This window comes from Gouania willdenowi, chromosome 16, assembly GCF_900634775.1.
Source record: "Gouania willdenowi chromosome 16, fGouWil2.1, whole genome shotgun sequence".
Lineage (NCBI taxonomy): Eukaryota > Metazoa > Chordata > Actinopteri > Blenniiformes > Gobiesocidae > Gouania > Gouania willdenowi.
This window is the reverse complement of record NC_041059.1, coordinates 775,170-801,057: the sequence shown is the minus strand read 5'-3', so window position 1 is coordinate 801,057 and position 25,888 is coordinate 775,170. Positions and strand designations below refer to the sequence as shown.

General features: G+C 38.7%; 3 protein-coding genes across 4 annotated transcripts; all 3 read left to right on the top strand.

The window, feature by feature from the left end:
• The first annotated feature begins 2,853 nt into the window (after nt 1-2,853).
• On the top strand, nt 2,854-4,963 carry LOC114478588 (uncharacterized). The gene is made up of 3 exons (XM_028471756.1): nt 2,854-3,591; nt 4,508-4,613; nt 4,746-4,963. The coding sequence occupies exons 1-2, from the start codon at nt 3,010-3,012 to the stop codon at nt 4,574-4,576; spliced, it is 651 nt and encodes a 216-aa protein (XP_028327557.1). The 5' UTR covers nt 2,854-3,009; the 3' UTR covers nt 4,577-4,613; nt 4,746-4,963.
• Nucleotides 4,964-6,234: 1,271 nt separating this feature from the next.
• mgat1a (alpha-1,3-mannosyl-glycoprotein 2-beta-N-acetylglucosaminyltransferase a) lies at nt 6,235-13,134 on the top strand. Its single transcript, XM_028471834.1, has 3 exons — nt 6,235-6,378; nt 8,972-9,798; nt 10,347-13,134. The coding sequence occupies exons 2-3, from the start codon at nt 9,178-9,180 to the stop codon at nt 11,043-11,045; spliced, it is 1,320 nt and encodes a 439-aa protein (XP_028327635.1). The 5' UTR covers nt 6,235-6,378; nt 8,972-9,177; the 3' UTR covers nt 11,046-13,134.
• A 1,161-nt stretch (nt 13,135-14,295) lies between these two features.
• On the top strand, nt 14,296-23,908 carry sh3bp5la (SH3-binding domain protein 5-like, a). Of its 2 annotated transcripts, XM_028471836.1 has the most exons (6): nt 14,715-14,945; nt 16,871-16,933; nt 17,914-18,042; nt 20,219-20,383; nt 21,338-21,511; nt 22,547-23,908. In XM_028471836.1, the coding sequence occupies exons 1-6, from the start codon at nt 14,715-14,717 to the stop codon at nt 23,054-23,056; spliced, it is 1,272 nt and encodes a 423-aa protein (XP_028327637.1). In that variant the 3' UTR covers nt 23,057-23,908. The 2 variants fall into 2 exon arrangements, with proteins under 2 accessions (XP_028327638.1, XP_028327637.1); XM_028471837.1 differs by lacking the exon at nt 16,871-16,933 and having other exon boundaries at nt 14,296-14,945.
• The last annotated feature ends 1,980 nt before the right edge of the window (nt 23,909-25,888 follow it).

Below are 25,888 nucleotides of genomic sequence, written 5' to 3'. Positions count from 1 at the left end.
CTAATCTTAAAACTGTGTGATGTTATTTTAGCCTGTTTGGTATTTTGCATCAGCAAATTTAACCCTGAATTGTCTTTCTGGTAATAATTTATTTGAATTTTGTATCGTATGTCGCCATTTTGTGAAAAAATCGCCCAGCCCTAGCGTGCGTGTGCGTGGGTGTGTGCGTGTGTGTGTCAGTGAAGAACAAGCAGCAGAACCAAAAAATGAAGGAAAACAAGGAAGGCAACATTTTTTAAGGCGAGCGACGCCGACAGGTTGGACTGGAATGACCATGTGACTTTAACAACAACAAACCCAAATGCACATCTTCACTCTGGATTATTTGATTGTTTAAACACTTCAAACCTAAACTAATCACCCACTTTATCAGACACGACAAACATACAACTCATTAACACAAAGACGTCAGCGAGTCAGCCAATCACAGGGCAGCAGTTTCACGTTCTTAAAGGATCCTCCACTGTTTTATCAAACGTGTCCTAAAACCTTCTAAATGTACTTATTAGTAGATCTATGTCTAACAAAACACATTATTATGAACCATATATTCATTTAATTTCCTTTAAAAACAGGACTACTTTACAGTTTTAGAGCCTGTGTTCCTTCATCTTGAAATCATGTGATTGATGATGTCACATGACCCCACTGCCTGTAAACATCCCATTGTTTTCTATTGGAGTGAAACATTCAGCCTGATTTTTACATCATTTAGTAACTTTTTAGATCATTTAGCAGATTTTTCAAAATAAAAACTTGTGCTGCTTTTACTTGATCTAAATAATCAGCAAAAGTTAGAGATGTCGATGTAAACCTCTTTTGTTTATGGAAAGAGAATAGAAATAATTGTGACCACAGGGGACAACAGTTCGAACTCTGAGGTTTGGTAGTAAACAATGAAGCAGAGAAGAAGAGCTCTCCAAACGGACCTTTACTCTCCCTTAAACAGTGTGCTGACATGCTCTGGTGACTGAAGTTAGAGAGTAAATCACAGATAGTTGAAGGACTTCCTCCCTAAAGGATTTGTAAAAACAGTGAAGGATCCTTTCAGGAGGTTCAACAGTTGATTTTTTTTGCTGTAATACTACGTTCCACCACACGGTGGTGTGTCGAGCCGCTATGTGTGAACAAGCATAGGAAAATGGACGCTATCCATAATTCAGACATTTTGCACTTGGTTCGTTTGGAGGAAACTTTTACACTGATTGTAATGACTGTGAAACACAGACGCTGAAGAATAATATGCTGTAAACATTCAAACTGCACTAAATTCATAAATTGTTTCCTTTTTTATAAACAAACAAACAATCATGGTTGATGTGAAGGAGTTGTACATAGGAGCCCCACAGAGGATTTGTACATTTTGTAAGTATGAGAATCAGATTTTATTAATAAATCTCCAGGTAAAGAGTGAAGGTGTTCAATGTCTGTCTTTGAACGTCTCATGAACTCCTCTGGTGCCCTCTAGTGGTGTCAGATACATAACATACAGGCACTTTGACTTTGACTAATTAGATTTATTATTTTAACATTAATATTTATTTAACTTTTAATATAGTAAATATGCAAATGTATAAAGTATGTATGTATTTAACATGTTTTAACTAGTGTGTTCATTTGAATTATTTAACTTTAGATGAAACTTCATTTAATTATACATTTATTTAATATTTAAATAATTATTTAATTCTAAATTAAACTATTTGATTATGTATGCACCTGATATATATATATATTTTTTAATTTTAATCATGATTTATTTAACTTGGTTATATATGTATTTAAACTTTGTCATAATTGTTATTATTTAATATTTTACTTAAATTAATTGTTAAAGTAAATGTTTTTTGGAATTTATTTAACTTTAAATAAAATATTTACTTTACGTGTGTTTGATATTCTCTGAAAAAGGACAATGCAGGTCTGAAAATTGATTAATTTTGATTAATATTTTAATTAGAATTTATTTAACTTTGATTATATATGTATTTAATAATTGTAATAATAAATATTATTTAACTTTTTATTGTGCTTGATTTCACTTTTCTTTGTAAATTTACTGTAGTTTTGGAGGATTGGTGCATTTTTAACATTATTTTATTTAGTTATACTGTAGTGATACAGTGTGTTGTGTAGTTATAGTGTAGTGTTACAGTGTGTTGTGTAGTTATACTGTAGTGTTACAGTGTGTTGTGTAGTTATACTGTAGTGTTACAGTATGTTGTGTAGTTATACTGTAGTGTTACAGTGTGTTGTGTAGTTATACTGTAGTGTTACAGTGTGTTGTGTAGTTATACTGTAGTGTTACAGTGTGTTGTGTAGTTATACTGTAGTGTTACAGTGTGTTGTGTAATTATAGTGTAGTGTTACACTGTGTTGTGTAGTTATACTGTAGTGTTACAGTGTGTTGTGTAGTTATACTGTAGTGTTACAGTGTGTTGTGTAGTTATAGTGTAGTGTTACACTATGTTGTGTAGTTATACTGTAGTGTTACAGTGTGTTGTGTAGTTATAGTGTAGTGTTACAGTGTGTTGTGTAGTTATAGTGTCGTGTTACAGTGTGTTGTGTAGTTATACTGTAGTGTTACAGTGTGTTGTGTAGTTATACTGTAGTGTTACAGTGTGTTGTGTAGTTATAGTGTAGTGTTACAGTGTGTTGTGTAGTTATAGTGTAGTGTTACAGTGTGTTGTGTAGTTATACTGTAGTGTTACAGTATGTTGTGTAGTTATACTGTAGTGTTACAGTATGTTGTGTAGTTATAGTGTAGTGTTACGGTGTGCTGTGTGTAGTTTATTGTTGTGTATCAGTGTTGTGTGTAGTCCACTTTAACCGTAAACCAAACCCTGGTCTGAGGACCTTCCCCCGGGCCTCCCTCACCTCTCCCGGGTCAAATATGGAGAGCCCCCCCCCCCCTCCGTCCCCGTGAACTTTGATCTTATTAATGTGACGTTTGGACTCGGGTTGGGTAACCGAACCCGGTGAAGGAGTTGTGGGCTCTTTGGACCCGTAATGGCCTCCACTCCATCCACCTCCGCGCTCTCCGCCGTCCTCCGGTGTCGGGGGAAGCTCTGGGCCCGGAACCCGCAGACCAAGCGGCCACAGGCGGCCTACGGACTCCGAGTCCCCGGAGCAGTACTGCGAGAAGCTCCGACCACACCATGGGAGTCTTTCCGCCGCGGGGAGCGGGTGTTGGTGGCCGGGGGGCTGGAGCTAGAGTACCGGACTAGAACAGACTCTCACTGCGGGCCTAGGGTGAGGGAGTCCCCGGAGAGGGAGCCTCTGCTCCGGCTCAGCCCCGCTCTGAGCGGACCAACCCCAGGACTTCACTGGGGACACCGGACCGGACCCGGATCTGCTGCGGGGGTCCTGAAGCTCACCGTCAGGTCCAAGTCCTGGTCCTGGTTCTCGGTTCAGGATGCGGGTCGCTCCCAGTGGACGGTCCGAGGTGGATGGTCCGGGCTGCGGGGCTCCCTGCTCTCTCTGACGGCCCTGGTGTCCTCCATCCTCTCGGTGAGTCCAGCACTGGGATCTGGACCCGGTAGACCCGAGGATGGAGCTCCGTTCTCCAGCATCCAGAACCAGGCTCAGCAGGTTAGCATTAGCATTAGCATAGCCTCACTGTCTGTGTTTTCACCGTACCAGGACGGCCCATGGTCTGAATCAAGAATTCTTCTATCCGCTGCTGTGGGTCGGAATCCCACTTTTGTCACATATATTTTTACATTTTAACATTATTAACACGGAAAATTCTACCTTTAAAAATACATATACGAAAAAAATAAACATTTTAGGGTATTTTCTGGGTTAGGGTTAAAATAAAAGGGTTAGCGGGGTAGCTAAAAATAAATATGAGTTAAAACAAAACTGACGGAACTTTAGGTCACGTGGTGCACCTATTACGTCACATAAACTGGCCAATTAGGGGCGCTGCATATGAATAGACTAAAACTCTATTCATACGTCGCCGTATCAATAGCCACTGCCTTTAACAATTGGTTTACTTTTTATTTCTAAACTTGTTGCTGTATTATTTAACAGCAATACATGTTATGTATTTTTAGGTGGTTTTGTGTATTATTGTGTCCTGTAATTTTGTTTATTATTGTGACTTTTGTCGTCATATTGTGTATTTGTGTGTTTTTGGTGTCATTTTGTGAATTCTCTCCATTTTGTGTGTTTGTGTACTCATGTATTTTTTTTTTCATTGTGTGTTTATTTATTATACTTTTAAGTGGTTTTGTTCTTTGTTTTTTTAGAACCATTTTGAACATTATTATTGTCCTTTTGTGTGTTTTCTTGTCATTTTGTGTATTATTGGTTTCATTTTGTGTATTTTTTTTCCCGATTGTGTGGGTTTTTGGACTCATGTATTATTATTTTCATCAGATGTTTGTTTCTTGTACTTTTAAATGGTTTTGTTGTATTGTTTCAGGCTTTTTGTTTGTTTGTTTGTTTTTTTGTTTGAACAAACATCAGTAATGTTTGTGTGCACTTTTCTCTCGCTCAGATAAACACTTTGACTTCCTTCTCTGATGAGACGAGCTGCAGGAGGATCACTGAGGACCGACCCGACTGAGAAGAGTGTCCAAGGCCTCGACACACACACACACACACACACACACACTCACGCACACACGCACACACACTCACGCACACACACACACGCACACACGCACACACACTCACGCACACACACACACACACACGCACATGCACACACACACTCACGCACACACACACACACGCACACACACACACACACACACGCACACACACACACACACACACACACACACACACACAGTCTGTATTTACCGTCACTGTGTTTCTTTCACAATCGATGGACTTCAACCTGCTCAAATACAGAAGAAACCTTCATGAATCAGAGACGATCATGTTTGACTGGATCCTGCACGTTTGCACAGATGCAGTAAATATGTGAAATAAATACTACTTTGAATTGGTTGGTCCTCTTTGTCCTGACGCCTGCTTGAAAACTGAAAATGCACTCATTATGAAATATGGTAATTTATTTTCATTTTTTTCATTTTAATTACTTTATTAATCCCTGAAGGGAAATTATGTTAAAAAGAGGTTAAAAGTGACAATAATGGGTCAACATATGTGACATTAGGTGGAAAAGTGGTAGAAATGGTTTATAAGTGCTGAACATGTCTAGAAAGTGGATAAAAATGTGCAGAAAAAGCATTGATAAATACATTAAAAGGAGCAAAAATGGCAAGAAAAAGTGATGCAAATAGGTTAAAATATGGTGAGTTTGGTGGAGTTGCAGAAAAAGGGTAAAAATAAGCAAAAATGTATTTGTACAAATTGTATATTCTTTGTCTCTTGAAGGCATCTGGCGACCACAAATGGGGCCCTGACCCCAAGGTTGTGAACACCTAATTTACACAATAAAGCAGCTATTACACAGAAGTAAAAACTTAAAATTAAATTAAAAATTAATAACGAAATGATGTACAAATCATTCAACAAAACAGCCTCAATAAAATAAAATTTGAAATATAATTTAAAACTTTTATTTAAAAAGAAACAACTAAAATACATTTCAAGCCTTATTGTCATGGTTACAGTGGCACAACAGATGTGAAGATGTGAAAATTCACAAAATATTTGTGGTTTTTCTGAATAAATGAGATTTAAATAAGTAAATTAAAAAAAAATTGGCCACTATTTTATGGGAAATATTTTTCAGTTATTCTGAGATGATGAGATCACTTTTCATAGGAAATATTATTATTATTATCATTAATTTTTTAAACTTTTTTTGATAGGATGTTTTTTCTTCAGTAAATGCAATAAGATTCTGTAAAAATACATGTTGAGAAACAGTTTTTGTGTGCAGTGTGTTTGGAGATTTTGATTTTAAATGGTTTTACTGCTGATTGTAATGTCATTTTTGACTTTTAATTTGTTAAAATATTTTCTATTGCACTTTTCAATCATGTAAACCACATTGAATTGCCTTGTGTATAAAATGCGCTGTACAAATAAATGTGCTTGTCTTGAAGATACATAATTTATCTAAGAACGGGTAAAAAAAATTAAAACGATTTATAATTAATGTGCTAAATTAATAAGTTTGAAGATCAACCCAATACTAAACAAAGCCCAGATATTGAACTTTAAAGCCACTCCTCAGAGCGTTGATCTGCGCAGACTCCTGAAGTCTGTTGCGTAACACCTGAAGGTGACAGAGGGGGCGGGGCCTGTGTGTCTTCCTGTCTGGAACAGAGGAAGTGTTTTCGCTTTCACGAGCGGATCTAAAAGAGTCCAGACGAGGACACGATCTGACCTAAACTGAACCGAACCGAACCGAGCTGAGCTGAACTGAACCGAACCGAACCGCTCCACCCGGTAAGACCTCCGTCTGTCCGCCTCCCACCGGGTCCTGGTCCTGGATCGGTTCTTCTGCTGACTCAGCACTAAAGTAACTTCCTGCTCACATGTTTTCAGTCAGCGGACCTGAATGAAGACTTCACAACAACAACAGTTCATAGTTTAATGTTTGTTTTAAATTGTGTCAGATTATTATTTATTATTATGATACATTATTAGAGCTGTTTAAAGTGTTTATTAAAAGTCTTTTTAATATATTTCTATATCCGTTCATTTTGTGTTTCTATATATATATTATAATTCGGTAGGGTCTTTTTTTGCTCTCCAGTAAAGTTAACAAAGTCTGATAAATCAAGTTCAGTTTCTGTGTGCAGGAGGTCAAAGGTCATAAACAGGGGTCCACTGCTGTGTAGGTCACTGCTTCAAAAGTTGGGCAACTTTGTCAATATTTGTTGCTCATTAAAAAAATTAAAACACACAATTTCTAATTGATGTTTTTTTTTTTTTTTTTTTTAAATTATCATGTGTTGGAGCCACTTTGTGCATTATTGTTGGAAGTTTTTGTGTTTTTGGTGTCATTTTGTGTATTTTTTTGACTCCATCACCCTGGAAGTCGCCATTTTGGAGATGAGCAGCAGGTTTATGTAAGGTTACAAACAGCATGCAAATGAGCAAATCCTGAATTTTGAGAGGAAATGGTGAACTATTGCAGTGTTTTTGCCTGCACTAATCGGTCAGAACGTGATAAACATGGAGTTTTATAGACTGACAAAAGTTCTTACAATCAGGGAAGAACAATGTCTGCATTTTATAGTCAGTAGTTCTAGATCAGGAGAACAGTGACATGAGACTAACTCACTGTTGTTGCACCAGTTGATTTGCATATCGTGTAGGGTTAAATGCACCGATTTGCATTTAAATCCAGCTTCAGGTCCAGTTTGTTCTCCAGGGAACAGACATTAGAACACAGGATGGAAGGAAGCGGCGTTCCTTGAGGATTAGCTTTTAGCTTGGTTGCTAGCCCCGCTCCTGCTTCCAATCACACCGCTTACGTGTCCTCCGCTGGCGGACACTGCTGGTACGAGGCTCCGTTGCTTTGCAGGTCGCTGGATGTAGCCGACGTAGCAGTCTGAGGCTCCAGGTCCAGAGGACTCTCATCTAACGGACTATAACCGTTTGATTTGCCTAAATCTAAGGTTGCTTGGCGGTCGTATATTATTTTACAGTAACTACGCTGCAGGTTCACTGTGAAATTATTAGAACTAGTTATCTGCCGATACACAGTTTAATATTCGTTGTTAACGCGAGTCTCTACAGACATACCGCTCTCGACCTCCAAAGATCTATAAGATTTAAGGTGTTCCGCTGTGCATGGACTTGGTGAAATCCAGGTATTTGAAGATATCAGGATACATAATAAACGGAACACTCTCCGGGTCGTCATTGATCCAAGACGAAGGAGCCGACTCGTATACCTTTGCATCTATAACGCGTTTTGAGGAGCTTTTCTGTGATTTATCCATCGCTGAGTACACCTCTGTGAGCCTCCAACATGTAGCGTCAACATCCGTTTACCTCCAACATGGCCGCGCATCTGGGTTACTGCCAAGAAAGTGACGTCGGTGAAAACCCTCTATATGTATTTCTCTTTTCATCATGTGTTTATTTCTTGTACTTTATGGTGGTTTTGTTGTCATTTTATGTATATGTCTTCAAAAGTTGCACAACTTTGTCAATATTTGTTCCTTTTAAAAACATCTATCTAATTATTTCTATAATTATTGATTAGTTTATTTAAGGGTTTTTTTTGTTTATTTTTTATTTTTTTAAAGAAAATTTTAAATAGCAAGTTCTGCAGCAGAGCAGAGGCATTATTTCCCCTAAACTGTTCTTAGTGTTTAAGTCAGGTTTTTTCAACTGGAATTAAAATGGGGTCACCTAAAATGTGTAGTAAATGATAAAAAAAAAGAATTCTGATTAAAATTATACATTTATAATTTTTAGATTATTATTTTTTTTCAAATTAAAACACCACACGCAATTCCAAACAACTGTATTCTATCCAGTTACAGACAAAATCCAATTTTTAAATTTCTTTGACTTTGTGGCTAATTTTTATTCAATTTGGGAAAAATTTGTGGAATAATTTCAATAAAATTGCAGGATTTTGGAAAATATTTCTTTTTCAACAATTTGCGATTTAAAAATGACTCATGATGGAAGTCTTTAACTTTTCCTGATTATTTAGAGCAGCACAAGTGGCATTTTAACTGACAAAGCTTCTAAATGATGTAAAAATCAGGCTGAATGTTTCACTCCAGTAGAAAACAATGGGATGTTTACAGGAAGTGGGGCCCTGTGACATCATCAATCACATGATTTTAAGATGGAGGAACACAGGCTCTAAAAGGCAATAAAATGAATATGGTGCATAATGATGTGTTTTGTTAGACATAGATCTAATAATAAGGACATTTCAAAGGTTTTAGGACATATTTGTAAAACAGTGGAGGATGCTTTTAAATAAAATCCTAGAATTTTTTTCAAAAACACATTTTTACAATTATCTGTGCAGTTAATTGTCTCTTTTGTGTGAAATGTGTGTTTTTAGGTGAGGAACTGCTCTGACGCTCTGAGGAGTTTTAATCCAGGATGATTCTCGGTGCTGGTGGTGGTTCTGTCGGTTCTTCTTCCCTTTTTAATGATTCTAAACATTGGTCCGACTCCGCGGTCGCTCTCATGTGATGTTCCAGAACACACGCAGCCTTTTCCTGTCATCTGTAACGAGGACACGCCCCTCCTCGCTGTTGCTGAGTCATGTTTCGTAAGAAAGGCTCCCTAATCGTCTGTGGTGCGTTTGTTTTCATCACCTGGAATGCCATCCTGGTGCTGTTCCTGCGGGGCCGAGAGCCGGGCGACCCGGGCCGGCAGCAGAGGGAGGCGGTCCCTGAGGGCCCGACCGATGATGTACTGGGTGAGGTGCTGAGAATGGCCGACACGTTTGGGGCGGAGCTAACGAGGCAGAAGGACATCCTGCTGCAGATCCAGAAGCACCGCTCGCTATGGGAGCCGGACCGAGGGGAACCGGACCCCCCCGCCCCTCCCCCGCCCGTCATCCCCATCCTGGTAATTGCCTGTAACCGGGTCACAGTGCGGCGCTGCCTGGACAAACTGCTGCAGTACCGGCCCTCGGCCCAGCTCCACCCCATCATCGTGAGTCAGGACTGTGGCCACGCCGACACCGCCCAGGTGATCCGTTCCTATGGCGACCAGGTGATGCACCTGGAGCAGCCGGACCTGTCCGACGTCCCCGTCAAACCAGAACACAGGAAGTTCCAGGGCTACTACAAGATCTCCAGGCACTACCGCTGGGCCATGAACCAGGTGTTTAACAACCCCGCCCACTCGACTGTGGTGATCGTGGAGGACGACTTGGAGGTGAGTCGGACCTTCATCACAACTTTTCCATGTTATTTAAACAAATGATTCACACACTTTGGTCTCAAAAAATTCAGAAATGTTGACCAATTGTTCCTTAATTATTTAATAGTCACACTGTAAATGTTTAGTTTGATCGGATGAATACTTTGAAATATGAATAATTTGGTTACGTAACAGCTATGTACATACTAAAGACCGTTCAAATCACCCATAACCAGTGCTTAATTTATGAACAAGCTCTTGACATCCGCTCATAGAATATCCATGTCAAATTACAGCCCGATTCAGCGAGCATTAACGGAGGAATCAGAAAAGTTAATTTATCCCAGAGAGGAAATTAAATTTTCAGTAGTGGGTTGGGTTGTAGCTAGGGACAGAACATTACACACACATTTCATCTTCTCACAGTTATAGCTACAGCAGTTACAATATTGCGATAAAGTGCAATATTGTAAAAAAAATTTTGTGAACCATTAGTTAAAATAAAAATGACCCTTTTATACCATTGATCAGTTGAATATGGCATCTAACGTTTCTTCCTTCAGGTGGCGCCGGACTTCTTCGAGTACTTCCGGGCGCTGCTGCCTGTGTTGCGCGCCGACCCCAGGCTGTGGTGCGTGTCAGCGTGGAACGACAACGGCCGGAGCGGCTGGGTGGACCCCGGCCAGGCCGCCCTCCTGCACCGCACTGACTTCTTCCCTGGCCTGGGCTGGATGATTCTCCGCCAGCTGTGGGAGGAGTTAGAGCCCAAGTGGCCGGACGCCTTCTGGGATGACTGGATGCGTCAACCAGAGCAGCGTCGGGATCGCGCCTGCATCCGCCCCGAGATCTCACGCACGCTGACGTTTGGGCGTCAGGGCGTCAGCCTGGGTCAGTTCTACGATAAATACCTTCGTTTCATCAAACTCAGCTCAGAGTTCGTTCCTTTCACCAAGCTGGACCTGAGCTACCTGCAGGAGGACACGTACCGGGACGCCTTCACCAGGGAGGTGTACGGCTCCCCCCTGGTCACGTATGAAGACGTGAAGCTGGGCCGGCTCCAGGGTCACGGACCGGTCCGCCTCCAGTACTCCACCAAGGATAGCTTCAAGATCCTGGCCAAGAACCTGGGGGTCATGGAGGACCTAAAGTCTGGAGTGCCCAGGACGGGCTACAGGGGGGTCGTTGGGTTCTTCTCAAAGGGAAGGAGGATTTACTTAGCCCCTCCTCCAGGGTGGAGCCACTATGACCCCACCTGGAGCTGATGGTCCAAAGGTGGTCCCACTACCAGTACTGCCAAAAACTAAGTGCACATAACTCCACAGGAAGGAGGGTCGTCATGACAACCAAATGACTTTGAAATTTCACAAAATATTCACCATGAAATGTGCCTTAAATTCAACCGTTTACAGATTTTGGTCCAAGAATGTGGAGGATGTGCTTTGCCCCGCCTCCAGGGTGGAGCCTTTATGACCCCCGCACCACCGTAGCTGATGGTCCTTAGCCCCGCCTCCGGGGTGGAGCCTTTATGACACCCCCCCCCCTCTCTCACACACACACAAACACACACACACACCTGTAGCTGATGGTCCTTAGCCCCGCCTCCAGGGTGGAGCCTTTATGACCCTACTCATAGCTGATGGTCCTTATCCCCGCCTCCAGGGTGGAGCTACTGGAACCTGGGGGTCATGGAGGACCTAAAGTCTGGAGTGCCCAGGACGGGCTACAGGGAGGTCGTTGGGTTTTTCTCAAAGGGAAGGAGGATTTACTTAGCCCCTCCTCCAGGGTGGAGCCACTATGACCCCACCTGGAGCTGATGGTCCAAAGGTGGTCCCACTACCAGTACTGCCAAAAACTAAGTGCACATACCTCCACAGGAAGGAGGGTCGTCATGACAACCAAATGACTTTGAAATTTCACAAAATATTTACCATTAAATGTGCCTTAAATTCAACCGTTTACAGATTTTGGTGCAAGAATGTGGAGGATGTGCTTTGCCCCGCCTCCAGGGTGGAGCCTTTATGAAACCCTCCCCCACCCGAAGCTGATGGTCCTTAGCCCCGGCTTTATTGTCACAGAGCCTGTTTGACTTTATTTAAACAGAATCAGGTAAACTTAAGGAAATATTTTTAAGGTGTTTCTTCACATTTCAGTCTTAGCCATAAGGTAAAATAGCCTTAATGTTCCCTTAAACTCTTCACACAGAGTTGTTTAAGTCAGCGTTTGAATCCACATGAGGCACATTTTTAGTTTATTTTCTAACGTAAACCCTTAAATAATAAAATAAAGAGCCAAAATAAAATAAATACTTAATAGTTTATTCTGAATATTTCTGATATAGATTTAAAATTCAATAGAAATAAAACCAAATTTGCAGTCACTGAGAAACAAGTCAATTTATTTATCAAGAATATGTTAAATATCAATCATCCATTTAAAAGAAAAATGCTTGTGTTTAACAGACAAAAATTAAAATGTCTAACCCTGTTTAGATGTAGGAGTCTGATATTTCCTTAGAAAAAATATTAGGCAGAAAAATAATTATTAGTTTTATATTATGTCAAAATTTAAACTACCTGGAAAAAACAACAAAGAATTTCAAAATAGACTAAAAACTTTTTTGACACACTAGGAAATAGTCATTATAAATAATGATCAGTATAGGAATAGTGGAATTAGTTTAAAATATTTTTACGTAAATAAAATATTGCAACTGTCAAAAGCTAGTGTAGAAAAGTAAAGATAATAAATATATTAAATGAAATGTGTGAAAGAAAACAAAAGTTCATTAATCACAATTATTATTCATTTAAAAGAGATGAAATGAGTACAGGTGGAAGGGATTAGTTTTATACGTGGGGTTTTCCATCTTTCTAATACACGTGAAGGACTGCTGAGTTGTTTTTACTGTTTCCAGAACTGAGATGGATCGTGAAAGACTAATAGACGTGTGTTAAAAACAAGTCATGTCAATGTAAAAGAAGCGTTAAAACTTGAATGTTAAACATAACACAGAGAATGTGGAGCTCAGCGTGCTTCATTCAAATGTTGGACCAAAGAGGATGTTTCAGCTTCTTTTCCACAGAAACAGTTCATGTGTGGTTCATTCAGTGCCAAAGCTCCTACACTTCATCACTTTACGTCATGTGCTCAGGTCGCTCACATCCCTGTTTAAACTCAGAGATTCAACTTGTGTCGTCTCTCATTGATGATGATGTTCACTGATAATAATCTGCATCAGTGTGTGTTGGACTGTTGTGTAGCTGTTCTAGTGTTTGTGTGTGTGAGGCTCACGCTGCCTTAACGTCTTCAGTCCAGCAACTCATACAAAATAAATGTACATTTAAATTTCAACGGGAGCCTGGATTTCATTTGGGCCTGAATGGATGGAAGATAAAAATAAATCTAACAGTTTGTCAAATTGAACAGTGGTAATACAAGTAAACAAAGCTCAGGGTTTTCACATGAATACAAAGTAAATGCAGCAGAATAACAGAAAATATTACTTGCAGCAGGGGTTGTCAACCTTAGGGTCAGGACCCCATTTGGGGTAGCGAGGCACTAGTAGGGGGTCGCCAGATGCCTTCAAGAAACTAAGAATTTTTTTTTTTTAACAATTTGACCCCATTTTTACCCTTTTCTGCACCAAACTCACCATATTTTAACCTATTTTCATCACTTTTTCTTGCCATATTTTTGCTCCTTTTAATGTATTTTTGCTACATTTCTCCTACATCACATTTCAATGCCTTTTCTCTACATTTTTCTACTTTCTGAACATGTTCAGCACTTATAAACCTTTTCCACCTAATGTCACATATAGTGACCAACTATTGTCACTTTTAACCTCTTTTCACCTTATTTCATGATTATTTTTGCCAATTTAACCACATTCATGATTTATCATGCCCACTATTTACCAATTTAAACTAATTGTTCCAATCTTGAAACTTTTACCCAATTTCGGTGGTTTTTAAAATCCGATTTCACCACGTTTTCTGCCATTTTTGGTCACTTTGAACCTATTTTATTAGTGATTAAAACCAGGATTTCCATCTTTAAGATGACTATAATAATAAACGTTCCTGGATAACAGTGGATATTATTCAGATGAATAAATAAATGTGGTTATCACAGATTCATAGAACAATGGACCATCATTTTACTGACTTTATGGATGGACCCCAAAAATCTCTCCCCTTTATTCCCCCTTATAGATGGTCCTGTCTCCACATGACTGTTCTTCAATGTTCATGTCTGTGTTCAACCACATAACATATTAGATAAAGATTATTACCTTGAAATATTTTTTTAACCTATACATTTGTGAATATAACATTAAACTTAAATGTTCATATCTTTCTAATTATTTCTAAAGCAATATGATGACACACATGCTTTGCTTTTCAGATGGATATCACTTAAAAAGAAGCAGTATTAAAAACAACAGAACGTGTTGCGCATCCTATATATATATATATAGAGAGAGAACTATAATAAACATCAGCGCATCTACGGAGGCCGAGCTGGCTCAGCCGCGGCTCCGTCTGTTTACACCGGTGCCGTGAGGCCGGGGATCCCACAGCTCTCCGCCCGGCTGCAGTGACGCTGCTCCTGGGGAGGATGGGGACAGCTGGGAGTGTTTGTTGGGAGAAACTACAGAACTGATGCGTTCATCAGTCACGTCACTACGGCTAGTTGTGTCACCTGCACCCGCTAACTTCCACCTGACGGTGCTAGCATGCTAAGCTACACATGCTATTGATTTAATTTAATATGACAAATTAAAAGAAATATAACTTTTTACACCGCGGGGATTACCCAATTATTTACACCTACGCTATAACCTAAATCTGGTGTCAATAGGACAGGGTTTGTTGATCGCAGCATCTTGGAGCTTCCTCCGGCTTTACCCTAAACACACTAGGCCTGTGATGGAGCCTGGGGACTTGCGTGAAAGCCCCGCCGGATCCGGGGGGTCAGATGTCGGGGACTGGAGGGAGGTCGGCCCCGGCGGGGAGGACGAAGAGATGAAAGACCCAGAAAGTTCCCGTGAGACTATGGATATGGTGCTGAAGGAGCTCAGCCCTGACAGGGAGCCCCTGAAACCCGCTGTGGAGACCCGGCAGAGTCCGTACGAGGAGGAGCTGGATCCCCGCATCCAGGTAAGAAACTGAACAGGTGTTTGGTTGATAAATACGTATATATGCATATGTGTATCCATAAAATGAAGAGTCCGTCCTTAAGACTGCTCTACTGTAAAGTGTCTTGAGATACCATTGGTTATGATTTGGCGCTATACAAATAAAAGATTGATTGATTGATTGATTGATGATTGATAAGGGCTGTTGTATATTCAATATTCATGACACATAATTAACTTTTAACATACGTACAAAGGTAGATTAATATTTAATTTTGGTAAATTTTTGTCAACCAATTTCTATTTCTTTTAAAGTGTTTGCACTATTGTAACCATACATAAATACATAGGTTCATATGTATTCCAACAACAACTCTTACATTTTTAACACGTAAACTAAATAAAAGGTGAACCAGGTATCTGTTTGCAGATTTTGAATTTTAAAAAGTTCATTAAATAATTAGTTTTGTTTTGTTTCTCCAAAAAGATTAACTGATTAAATGATTATTTTAATGTAAATATGGAGAGAAGAAATACAAATAAAAGAAAACAAAAATTAACATTTTTAAATTTACCAACAGATTATCAATCAATCAATCAATCAATCTTTATTTGTATAGCGCCAAATCATAACCAATGGTATCTCAAGGCACTTTACAGTAGAGCAGTCTTAAGGACGGACTCTTCATTTTATGGATACACACATATGCATATATACGTATATACACATACATATGTATCCCACACCCAACATGAATTCATCATGGCGGCAAGGAAAACCTTCTGTTAAGCAGCAGGAACCTTGTGTGGATCCCATTCCTATGATGAACAGCCATCCACGTTATGCTGTGTTGGGTGTGTGCAGAGGAAAGGGTGGAGACAGAGTTGTTGAGACTCTGTAACTCCACACTGAGGATCCCACGGACCTGCAAGACAAAAGCCAGAAGGAGAACAGGAGCAAACACACAAGGGAAGAAGCAGACATAGAGGGAGTGTTAGAGAGAGGAATGGGACCCTCTCTGGTCCCTCTCTAACCTAAATGACCTCTCTCTTAACGCCCTCTCCAACCTCTCTCCAACCGAGCATGCCAGACCCCCCCGCCCCCCCCCGGCAGTCTATGCCTATTGCATCTTAATTATGAGCTATGAGCTGGTTCCTAACTAAAAGCTTTATCAAAGAGGAATGTTTTGAGCCTAACCTTAAAGGTAGAGAGGGTGTCTGCCCCCCGAACCGTGGTTGGTAGATGGTTCCAGAGAAGTGGGGCCTGATAACTGAAAGCTCTTCCTCCTATACTACTTTTAGAGACAAATGGAACAACGAGTAGTCCAGCATTTTGAGAGCGTAGTGTTCTGGGGGGATTGTATGGCACTACAAGCTCCTTGAGATAGACTGGTGCCTGTCCATTTAGGGCTTTATAAGTGAGAAGAAGAATCTTGAATTCTATTCTATATTTTATGGGAAGCCAATGCAGAGAGGCTAATACAGGAGTAATGTGATCTCTTCTCCTAGTTTTAGTCAGTACACGTGCTGCAGCATTTTGAACCAGCTGAAGTGTCTTAAGCGACTTGCTCGGGCAGCCTGCTAAAAGAGAATTACAATAATCCAGTAATTATAAATACACACTTAAATCATTCAATTTAGGACAAAATATAGATTTGAAATAAATACATTTTTACACACAAACATTTGATGTGAAGTTAATACATTATATTTTAGGTTTATTAATGTTTTCACAGATAAATGACAAGATATCACAAGAAGACAGAATGATAAAGATAAATGTAACCATGACAACGTAGAACAACAAAGCTCTGAGTGGTGAATAAAATGTATGAATGTCGCTTTACAGGAATCATAGCCAGTGATTGGCTAACATTGGCTACCCTCAATACTATAGGGTTACTCACAAACGTACGTACGTACGTGTGTGTGTGCACATTCTCACAGGAAGAGCTGGAGCATCTTAACGAAGCCAGTGCAGAAATCAACAAGCTGGAGCTACAGTTGGACGTAAGTCGCACAATTCTGTGTTTGAAACAAACCTGTGATTATTATCTCTAAAGAAAACATTTGACTTTTTTATCATTTTTGGGCCTGTCTGTTGTTATATAAATCATAATTCATATTCACATAATTGAAAACACCAGTTAGCTGGTCATGTGACCTGAGTACAGAAGGAGAATATCTGAAAGAGAACTGATCCAAACCCAGAATAACAATGTTTGAGATAGTTTATTTGTCATCTTAGACATGAAAAAACGGATTACAAAGTTAAAAAAAAAGAAACCCTAAATTTATGCTATTTTCAAGCACTATATACATTGAAAATCAAAATAATTATGTTTTTACATGTACTAGAATCTCTATTTTTTATGGACCTTAGGAAGATTAGCATCCCCCATGGTGGAAGCTAACGGGGATCCAATGAATAAATAAACAAGTTAAAATAAAAAGGAAAATTATGTTTTTCTTCTATATTTTCACTGAATCAGCCAATTCACAATAGAATCGGATCTAAATTAAATAAATAAACGCTAAAATTACAGTTATTGAATTTTTTTCCAACACAATAAAACCATGACAAACATAAATATTGACAATTGTCTTGTTGAGAAGTGGAGCAGCAGAATGAGTGAAATGTAGGACAGATTTTCTATTTTCTGACACCGTGAACCCAAACCAGCAGAACTTATCCAATGAAAGATGTTCAGTGATTAAAGTAGCGCTACATGTAATGAGGCATGCCAACACAGATCAAAGAGAAGCTTTGATGTTGAATGTAAAAAAACAAACAGATTCTAATCATAAGAAACGTGCTGGGCCTCTTTGTGAGTGTTTAATATTTAATCAGAGATCAATGAGATGATGATAGATCTATGAGCACAGAGTGGATGAGTGGAAGTGCTGCTGCTTGGAGGTCGATTCTCTGCTTCCTGCTGTGAAATGTGATCAGGTTAATTTAATCCTGTTCTTTCCCTGCATTAACCCAGGACGCTCGATCTGGCTACAGGAAGATTCTGACTGAGTCAGCCAGGAAGCTCAATGCTCAGAGCTCTCAGCTCGGCAGCTGCATCGAGAAGGCCCGACCGTACTACGAAGCACGCCGCCTCGCCAAGGAGGTACTCCCCATCACACACACCTACACATGTGGGAATCAGCACTGATTATACTTTGTGTTCATGGTCAATCAAAGGCCAATTGACCTTTCGCAGAACTCCGCCCACAAACAGTCATTGTCCAATCATACATCCTAGCAACCGTTGCTATGTAAACAGAGTCCGACATGCAGCACATTGGTGCATCGGTGTGCTCATGGCTTGTGTGTGTGTGTGTGTGTGTGTGTATTTATCTCATCTTGTCTGCACTAATGTGTTTGTGCAGCAAAATGACAATAAAGCTTGATTTTGATGAAATTAGGTGACATAACTATACATACACGTACCTAGTGAAGTCCTTCTCATGCCGGTTAGCGTCGCTAGCTCGTCCATCTTATTGGAGATAGATCTAACATTCCTCATGATGATGGACGGGAGGACAGGCTGATATCTTCTCCTTGCTCTGCACTTTGACCCCGTGCGACAACCCCGTTGTTTCCCCCTCAGTTCATGTCGGGTCTCCCTGCATAGGCTGGCGTAGCATTAGCACGGAGCACTAACAGCTGATCTCCGTATAAACATTCCGAGCAGTATTTCTCGACACGATCAAAAAAATTGCAGACACAAGCAGCAGAAAAAATAGTGTAGTTTGGGCGTCCATGTTGGAAAGAAATAAAGGAACACACTAAGAATAAAAAATATAGGTAAACAAGGTAAAAAGGTCAGTTGTGAGCTGGAGCTGCTGCTGCGGACATTCGGTGAATCGCTTCGATAGTTGTAATGTTTGTTTTAATATGTTTAATATATATATGTATAATATATTTCTCCAGTTTATTGTAATCTTTTTTGCCTGGATCTGGAGGATATCGTGCAGGTATTTCTCCAAAAAGACTCGCTAACACGCACAGGTAGACTTTTTCCAGCCATTCCAGACGAGAGAACTCAGGAAAACATTGAACCTCACAAAAGTAAACAAGGGGGGCGGGGCTTTTGTGAAAGGTCAATTTTCAGCATTTCTCTCATGTTTTCTGTAATTATTTTAACAAACTTAGGATGCATTCACAGAGACGGATCCTCCATAAAATAAAAACCCTTTGAGGGCACTCAAACAACTTTATTGTTGCTTTTTTACTTAATGTGATGCACATGTTATGTTATTTTTATGAGTTTTGAAGAAGAAATGTATTTTTTTTTTTACCCATTTTGTTGAAATTGTGATGCGATGGCGGGTCATACATTTATTTATTTATTTTTTTGTTTTTCAAAAGTATGGAAGTAGATTTATGTCTTTATTATTCTATTAAAAACACTTTAATTAAAAAAATATTTTCGTAGAAGAAAAGTGTTGCAAAATACATTTGAGACCCAAATAATTGCATCTGAACACTTTTTGTTGTTGAGAGAGAATTCTGTCAAACGTCATTGGTGTAGAGACTTGTCACTCAAACATGTCCGACTATTGGGGAAGCCTCCGCCCACTTCAATCAATAAAAAAAAGTGTTCAAAAGCAATTTATTATTTTTGCATTCAAACACTTTTTTCTTTGATTAAATTTTTTTTTATTGAAATATATATACATATTTTTGAATAATAAAGACACAAATGTACTACCCATAATTTGGCTCAAATATAAAAATTATATCTTATTTGGGTCTGAAATTTATATATATTTTGAAAAAAAATTTTATTGATTTTTTTTTTTGTTGTTGATTGAATTAAACTTTTTTTGATTGAAGTGATTTTTTTTCCTAAAATTTCCTTTGACATTTAAAAAAAAAAAATTCAGATTTTTTTATTTATTGAAATAAACTTTTGTATTGAAGTATATCTTTTTGTTGAAAAGGTTTTTTTTTATAATGAATATTTAAGACTAAAATCTACCTCCGTACAAAGGATGACACAACAAAGAAGGTTTAGGAACAACTGGTCTGCAATACAACCTTTTACCACTAGATGGTGTAGTGAGTGTTTTTGAATTAACACTTAAAGCCCAAAGTTGGAGTGAAATGCACGAAAATATCACAATAGACTTAAAAAAAAGTGATATTTAATTGTTTCTTGTTCCAGCATGTGTTAATTTGCAGATGTTTTATGAAAATATTAATCATTTTAAAGGATTTAGTCTTTAGGGGAACTGTGTGTTTGCAGTGAGGAGTGTGTGTGATGATTAAAGTGGGCGTGTCCTCTCTGCCCCCCACAGGCTCAGCAGGAGACCCAGAAAGCAGCTCTGAGCTATGAACGAGCCGTCTCCATGCACACAGCAGCCAGGGAGATGGTCTACGTAGCAGAGCAGGGCCTCATGGCCGACGGGAAAAACACCCTGGATCCCACGTGGCAGGAGATGCTCAACCACGCCACCTCCAAGGTAACGACGGAGGAAGACCATGATAGGATGAAGATGGATCTCTGACTCTTTAGCTGTGATTGTGTATCAGAAAAGCTGTTGCTTGGTTACATCCACTAGAAGAACAGTTTATGGCCTGATGTTACCTCTACAGCAGAGACGGACCACTGCAATCACACTGTGATTGGCTGATCAGAGGGTCACATGATCAACTTTCACCTCAGCATTTAGAATAATGACCAATAGGGGTGTGTATCGTATGTCATCTGGTGATACGATTCTTATCCCGATACAAAGGTCACGATACGATACGATATATCCCGATATTAAAGTACAAGGCGATGACTTAAGAATCAACTAATCTATAAATGTGTTCACCGTCATGAGAACATTATTTATGAAATATATTTTATTGCCATATTTTACACACAAAACATTGGCTTTAACTTGACATGTGCCAATAACTTCAAATAAAAAACAACACAATCTGTCTGTGGCTTTTAACAAATAAATGCAGAAAGTTAGAACTTTGTTTTTAGATTTTATTGAAACATTATTTATTTATTTTTAAATTGAAAAAAACGAGATATGGATGCTTTTAGAATCGACTTGAGAATATCCTGAATTGATTTTTTTCAACACCCCTAATAACCAACAACAAAGAGTTCTGTGTTTTTTGTTGTTGTTTTTCCTGCTATTTTTATTTATTTTTGTTGCCATGTTGCATAATTTATAGTTATTTTGTGTATTTCTGTTCACATTTTGTCTGTTTTTGTTTGGTTTTTTGTTGTTAATTTTGTGTATTTGTGTTGCCATGTTGCATAAATGAGGACCATTGTGTGTATTTTTGTTGTTGTTTTCTATTGTATTTCTTATTTTGTGTGTGTTGTTGTTTTCTAGTCATTTTGTGTATTTTTTGCCATGTTGCATAATTTATAATTATTTTGTATGTGTGTGTGTGTGTGCGTGCGTTAGGTGAACGAGGCAGAGGAGGAACGTCTCCGCAGTGAGAGAGAACACATGCGCGTCACACACGCGTGTCAGGAGGCTGAGGCTCGAGTCCAGATGCTCCAGAAGTCCCTGAAGAGGGCCATCGTCAAGTCCAAGCCTTACTTTGAGCTCAAAGCTCAGTTCAACCACATCCTGGAGGTGAGTCTTCATCAAGAAACCACACCGTCCACATAAAGACAAGAAGACCAGTCACTTACACTCAGATTTATTTTGGGTGAGATTCGTTGTTTCCATGTCCGTCACATGCTTTATTGATTGTATTTGGTAATTAAAAATTGCCAAATACAATATTTTTGTAGGAGTTCTTATTATTTTTGTCATCCTCTTAGATTATTAATGCAGCACTAATGACATGTATGTCATCTCATAGGGACAATGTTAAGGATGTGCAGTCAACCTTTTTTGGAGCTTCAATGTCAAGGTCAAGGTCAAGGTTGCATCAAGTGTCAAAAAAACAAAATTTTCAAATATTTATCGTACAAGTTTGATGAAAAGCTCGTCTCAAGTGGACTATTTTATTTTATTGGACTGAAGCTGTACGACCTGCCAGTAAAAAGATCGGTAGGGGTCGAAGTTCAACACGACTCAATGTGAAAAAAGTATATATACTGTATATATAATATATATAATATACTTTTTTCCCTATAACGTGGTCACAAATTGACATCCAGTGCTCAGACTGGTACCATTGAACAACATTTCCTTTCAATGTGTGACTTTGACCTTCACTCAAGGTCATATTTAAGGTCAGTTTTCTGTTTTTCCTGCATTATTACTTTTAATTTCATTAGTAAAAATAACAACATAAAGGGACGTTTCTCAGCAACAGAATACACACAATAACATGTTTTTCACATGAACAATAATAATAATTTGACTGGCAAATTCCGGTCTTACCTAGTTTTTCTTATTTTTATTGAACAATAAAGACACAAATGTACTACCAATATTATGGCCCAAATACAAAAAATGGCTTCAATGAAAAGAAAAAAAAAATTCTATCAAATTGTAAAAGTGTTCAAATGCAAATATTTGGGTTTCAAATATTTTTTTTGCATTTTTTTTCTTTATATAAATGATTTAAAAATAAAATAAATGAAATAATAAAGACAGTGATGTATTTCCATACTGTGTTAGTTTGTTGTGATGATGATTTCCTCCGTGTGACTCCAGGAGAACAAAGCTAAGGTTCTACAGCTGGAACAACTGGTGTCCAAAGTAAAGACCAGATACTCTGTGGCCCTGAGGAACCTGGAGCAGATCAGTGAGCAGATCCACGCCCAGAGGGGGCGGGACCCGGTCTGCGGTGGGCGGAGCCCCCCCGTCGGAGCCGAGGCCGACGCCCGACCTCCAGGGGAAGGAGGGGGAGGAGGAGGCGGGGCTTGCGGCGGCGTGGCGTCCATGGATCTGGTGGAACGTTACAAGGACCAGGAGGGAGAGAAGGAGCGAGATAGAGCCGGGTCGGACTCTGTGTCGGTGCTCAGTCTGCAGACCATCGCATCCGACCTGGAGAAATACGACTCCATCGAACACCTGGGAGACCTCAGCGACGTGGGCAGCGTGACGGGGGACGACGGGGAGCGAGGGGTGGGCGTGGGAAAACGAGACGTGATGGCGGAGATGAGCGCCAAAGAACGACAGCAGCAGTTTTACAAGCAACACCACCGTAGCTTCAGCCTGTGAGAACAGCACCAGGGGTTGAAAATGGACCAACATGGTCCGACGAATGGAGGGAAATAAACTATCCAGAACAAAATAAACAATTAAAACAGGTCAAAACCAACTAAATCAACCTCTCAGACTCTAGAGTTTCATCTACACATCATAAACAAACGAAAAAGGTCAGAACGAATAAAGAAGAAGAATGTTGGAAATGTTACAAACTTAAAAAAAGGGAAAGTGGAGAAAAAAACACAACAGAGAAAAATAAATAATGAAAACACAAAATAACAAAATGCATCTAAAACAACAACAACAACCTGTTTAAGCATGTGACCAAACATTGATGATTGTGTAGATAAGCACACACACACACACACACACACGTATGTACACTAGACATGACTTTATTTATGAATAGAACACTACGGACTGATGCATTGTGGGTATGACGAGCTGCTCCTGGAGCACACGTTCAGAACCACAGAGAAAACTAACCCCATGTTGTTTACCTTCTCGTCGTCATGCCAACAGTCGTCGCAACCGAGCAGGAAAAAATGACAAAAACGTCTCCGTGGGAACTCGAAGTTTGTCGTAAGTTTTATTATTTCCTGCATCTGTTTTTTGAGTTTCCTGCAAACGGTGATGACTGTTCCACTCTATGTATTTTCTGTAATATTCTGTTTCACTATGTGGTCACACATTACGTTTTCTCTCTGCGTTTGCTTGTCTGTCGTGAAATATCTTTCACTATTTTATAAATATGTCCTAAAAGCTTCTAAATGTCCTTATTTGTAGATCTATGTCTAACAAAACACATTATTATGAACCATATATTCATTTAATTAACTTTAAAAACAGGACTACTTTACAGTTTTAGAGCCTGTGTTCCTGTGATTGATGATGTCACATGGCACATTGTTTTTTATTGGAGTGAAACATTCAGCCTGATTTTTAGATCATTTAGTAGATTTTTTTAGTCAAAATAACAACTTGTGCTGCTTTTAGTTGCTTTAAATAATCAGGAAAAGTTAAAGACGTCGATGTAAACCTCTTTTGTTTACAGAAAGAGGATAAAAACAGTTGCGACCACAGGGGGCGACAGTCCCAGCTCTGAGGTTTGGTAGTAGACAATGAAGCAGAGAAGAAGCGCTCTCCTTTAAACAGTGCGCTGACACGCTTTGGTGGCTGAAGTTAGAGTAAATCACAGACAGTTGAGCCAGAGCCACCAGAGCGTGTCAGCACACTGTTTAAGAGAGAGTAAAGGCCCCTTAGGAGAGCTCTTCTTCTCTGCTTCATTGTCTACTACCAAACCTCAGACTTGGGACTGTCGCCCCCTGTGGTCACAGATCTATTTTGGGGCACAACTGTTTTTATCCTCTTTACATAGTTTATATCAACATCTTTAACTTTTCCTGATTTTTTTTAGAGCAACTAAAAGCAGCACAAGTTGTTATTTTGATTGAAAAAGCTGCAAATTGATCTAAATGATCTAAAAATCAGGCTGAATGTTTCACTCCAATAGAAAACAATGGGATGTTTACAGGCAGTGGGCCGTGTGACATCATCAATCACATGATTTCAAGATGGAGGAACACAGGCTCTAAAATATAGTTCTATTTTCAAAAGGATATAAAACAGATTTGTGGTTCATAATAACGTGTTTTGTTAGACATAGATCTACTAATGAGGACATTTAACAAAAACATAGGCGTGTTATTGTTGTGATGCTGTTGTTTTATTTGTATTATTGTTTACAATTGTGTGCGTCTGTTGCCTGCGTTCTAGCTCCGCCCCCTTCCCTGTAATTGTAACGTGTGCCTTCGCACTAAACAGGAAGTCCTTAAGCTCCAGGTTTGGTGAAAGAATAAAAGTAAATAACAGGACACTCGTGTGACGGTGCATTAGAGCTGCAGCTAACCCTAACCCTGTGAAAAAGATCAACTATTTAACATTTACACAATAACATAAAAATCTAGAATTTTTTAATTAGAAATTAAATTAAAATATTTTGTTTTAATTTTTTTTTCAACAATACATTTCATTTTAATAAAATGTGAGTGCGTCATGATGATTAATTGTGTGTTTCATCTTATTTTGAATTATTATTTTTTATTCTTTACCTGTTTTTTTATTTATTAAATTAATTAAAATATATTATTTTTTCTTGTTAAAAATTCACGTTTCTGGAATAAGACTGAAATATATGAATAATATTAATAATAACTTATTAAAAATACTCTCCTAACAATTTTTTGCCGTTTTGATTTTGCAAAATCACATTTGGACTATTATTTTGAAAAGCTGCATTTATATACTACATTTAAAGTTTAATTTTCAACATGAACTTATATTAAATTATAAACATATGTAGAAGCTTTTTAAAAAAAATTAAAAATAAAATACATTCTTTATTTTAGCTTTCAGTTACTTATTTTTTTTTTAAACTTTAATATTTTTTTCCAAATTAAAAGCTTTAATTCTGCCCCCTTTTTTAAAAAAAATAAAATGTACTTTTTTCATCACACGATAACCCGTCTATATTCTCCTGGTTTCCAACTGTTCTCGCTGTATTTTCTAATGATTTCTTGACATTATTCTGAGTTAAAATGAGATCATTGAGTCTTTTATTGTGTAAAGCAGCTCTGATCCACTGACACTTGAAGAGTTGTGATTTTTCTGTCAAAATGTAAAAATGTGAACAATGGAGACGATAGTGAGTTATAATTAGTGACTGACACTGAGTACTGATGATGATGAGTTATGTTTAATATTCTGACTTTATTTGTACAGATGTTGATGTATTCATGCGTTCATCGTTAACCTTTTTCTGCTGAGTCAGCAGATCGGCCTCTG

Coding starts and splice junctions, on each gene's coding strand:
- LOC114478588 (XM_028471756.1), top strand. CDS start 3,010: ATGGCCTCCACTCCATCCACCTCCGCGCTCTCCGCCGTCCTCCGGTGT. Junction 3,592..4,507: donor TCCAGAACCAGGCTCAGCAG/GTTAGCATTAGC, acceptor TCTCTCGCTCAG/ATAAACACTTTGACTTCCTT.
- mgat1a (XM_028471834.1), top strand. CDS start 9,178: ATGTTTCGTAAGAAAGGCTCCCTAATCGTCTGTGGTGCGTTTGTTTTC. Junction 9,799..10,346: donor TCGTGGAGGACGACTTGGAG/GTGAGTCGGACC, acceptor TTCTTCCTTCAG/GTGGCGCCGGACTTCTTCGA.
- sh3bp5la (XM_028471836.1), top strand. CDS start 14,715: ATGGAGCCTGGGGACTTGCGTGAAAGCCCCGCCGGATCCGGGGGGTCA. Junction 16,934..17,913: donor AGCTGGAGCTACAGTTGGAC/GTAAGTCGCACA, acceptor GCATTAACCCAG/GACGCTCGATCTGGCTACAG. Junction 18,043..20,218: donor CACGCCGCCTCGCCAAGGAG/GTACTCCCCATC, acceptor TGCCCCCCACAG/GCTCAGCAGGAGACCCAGAA.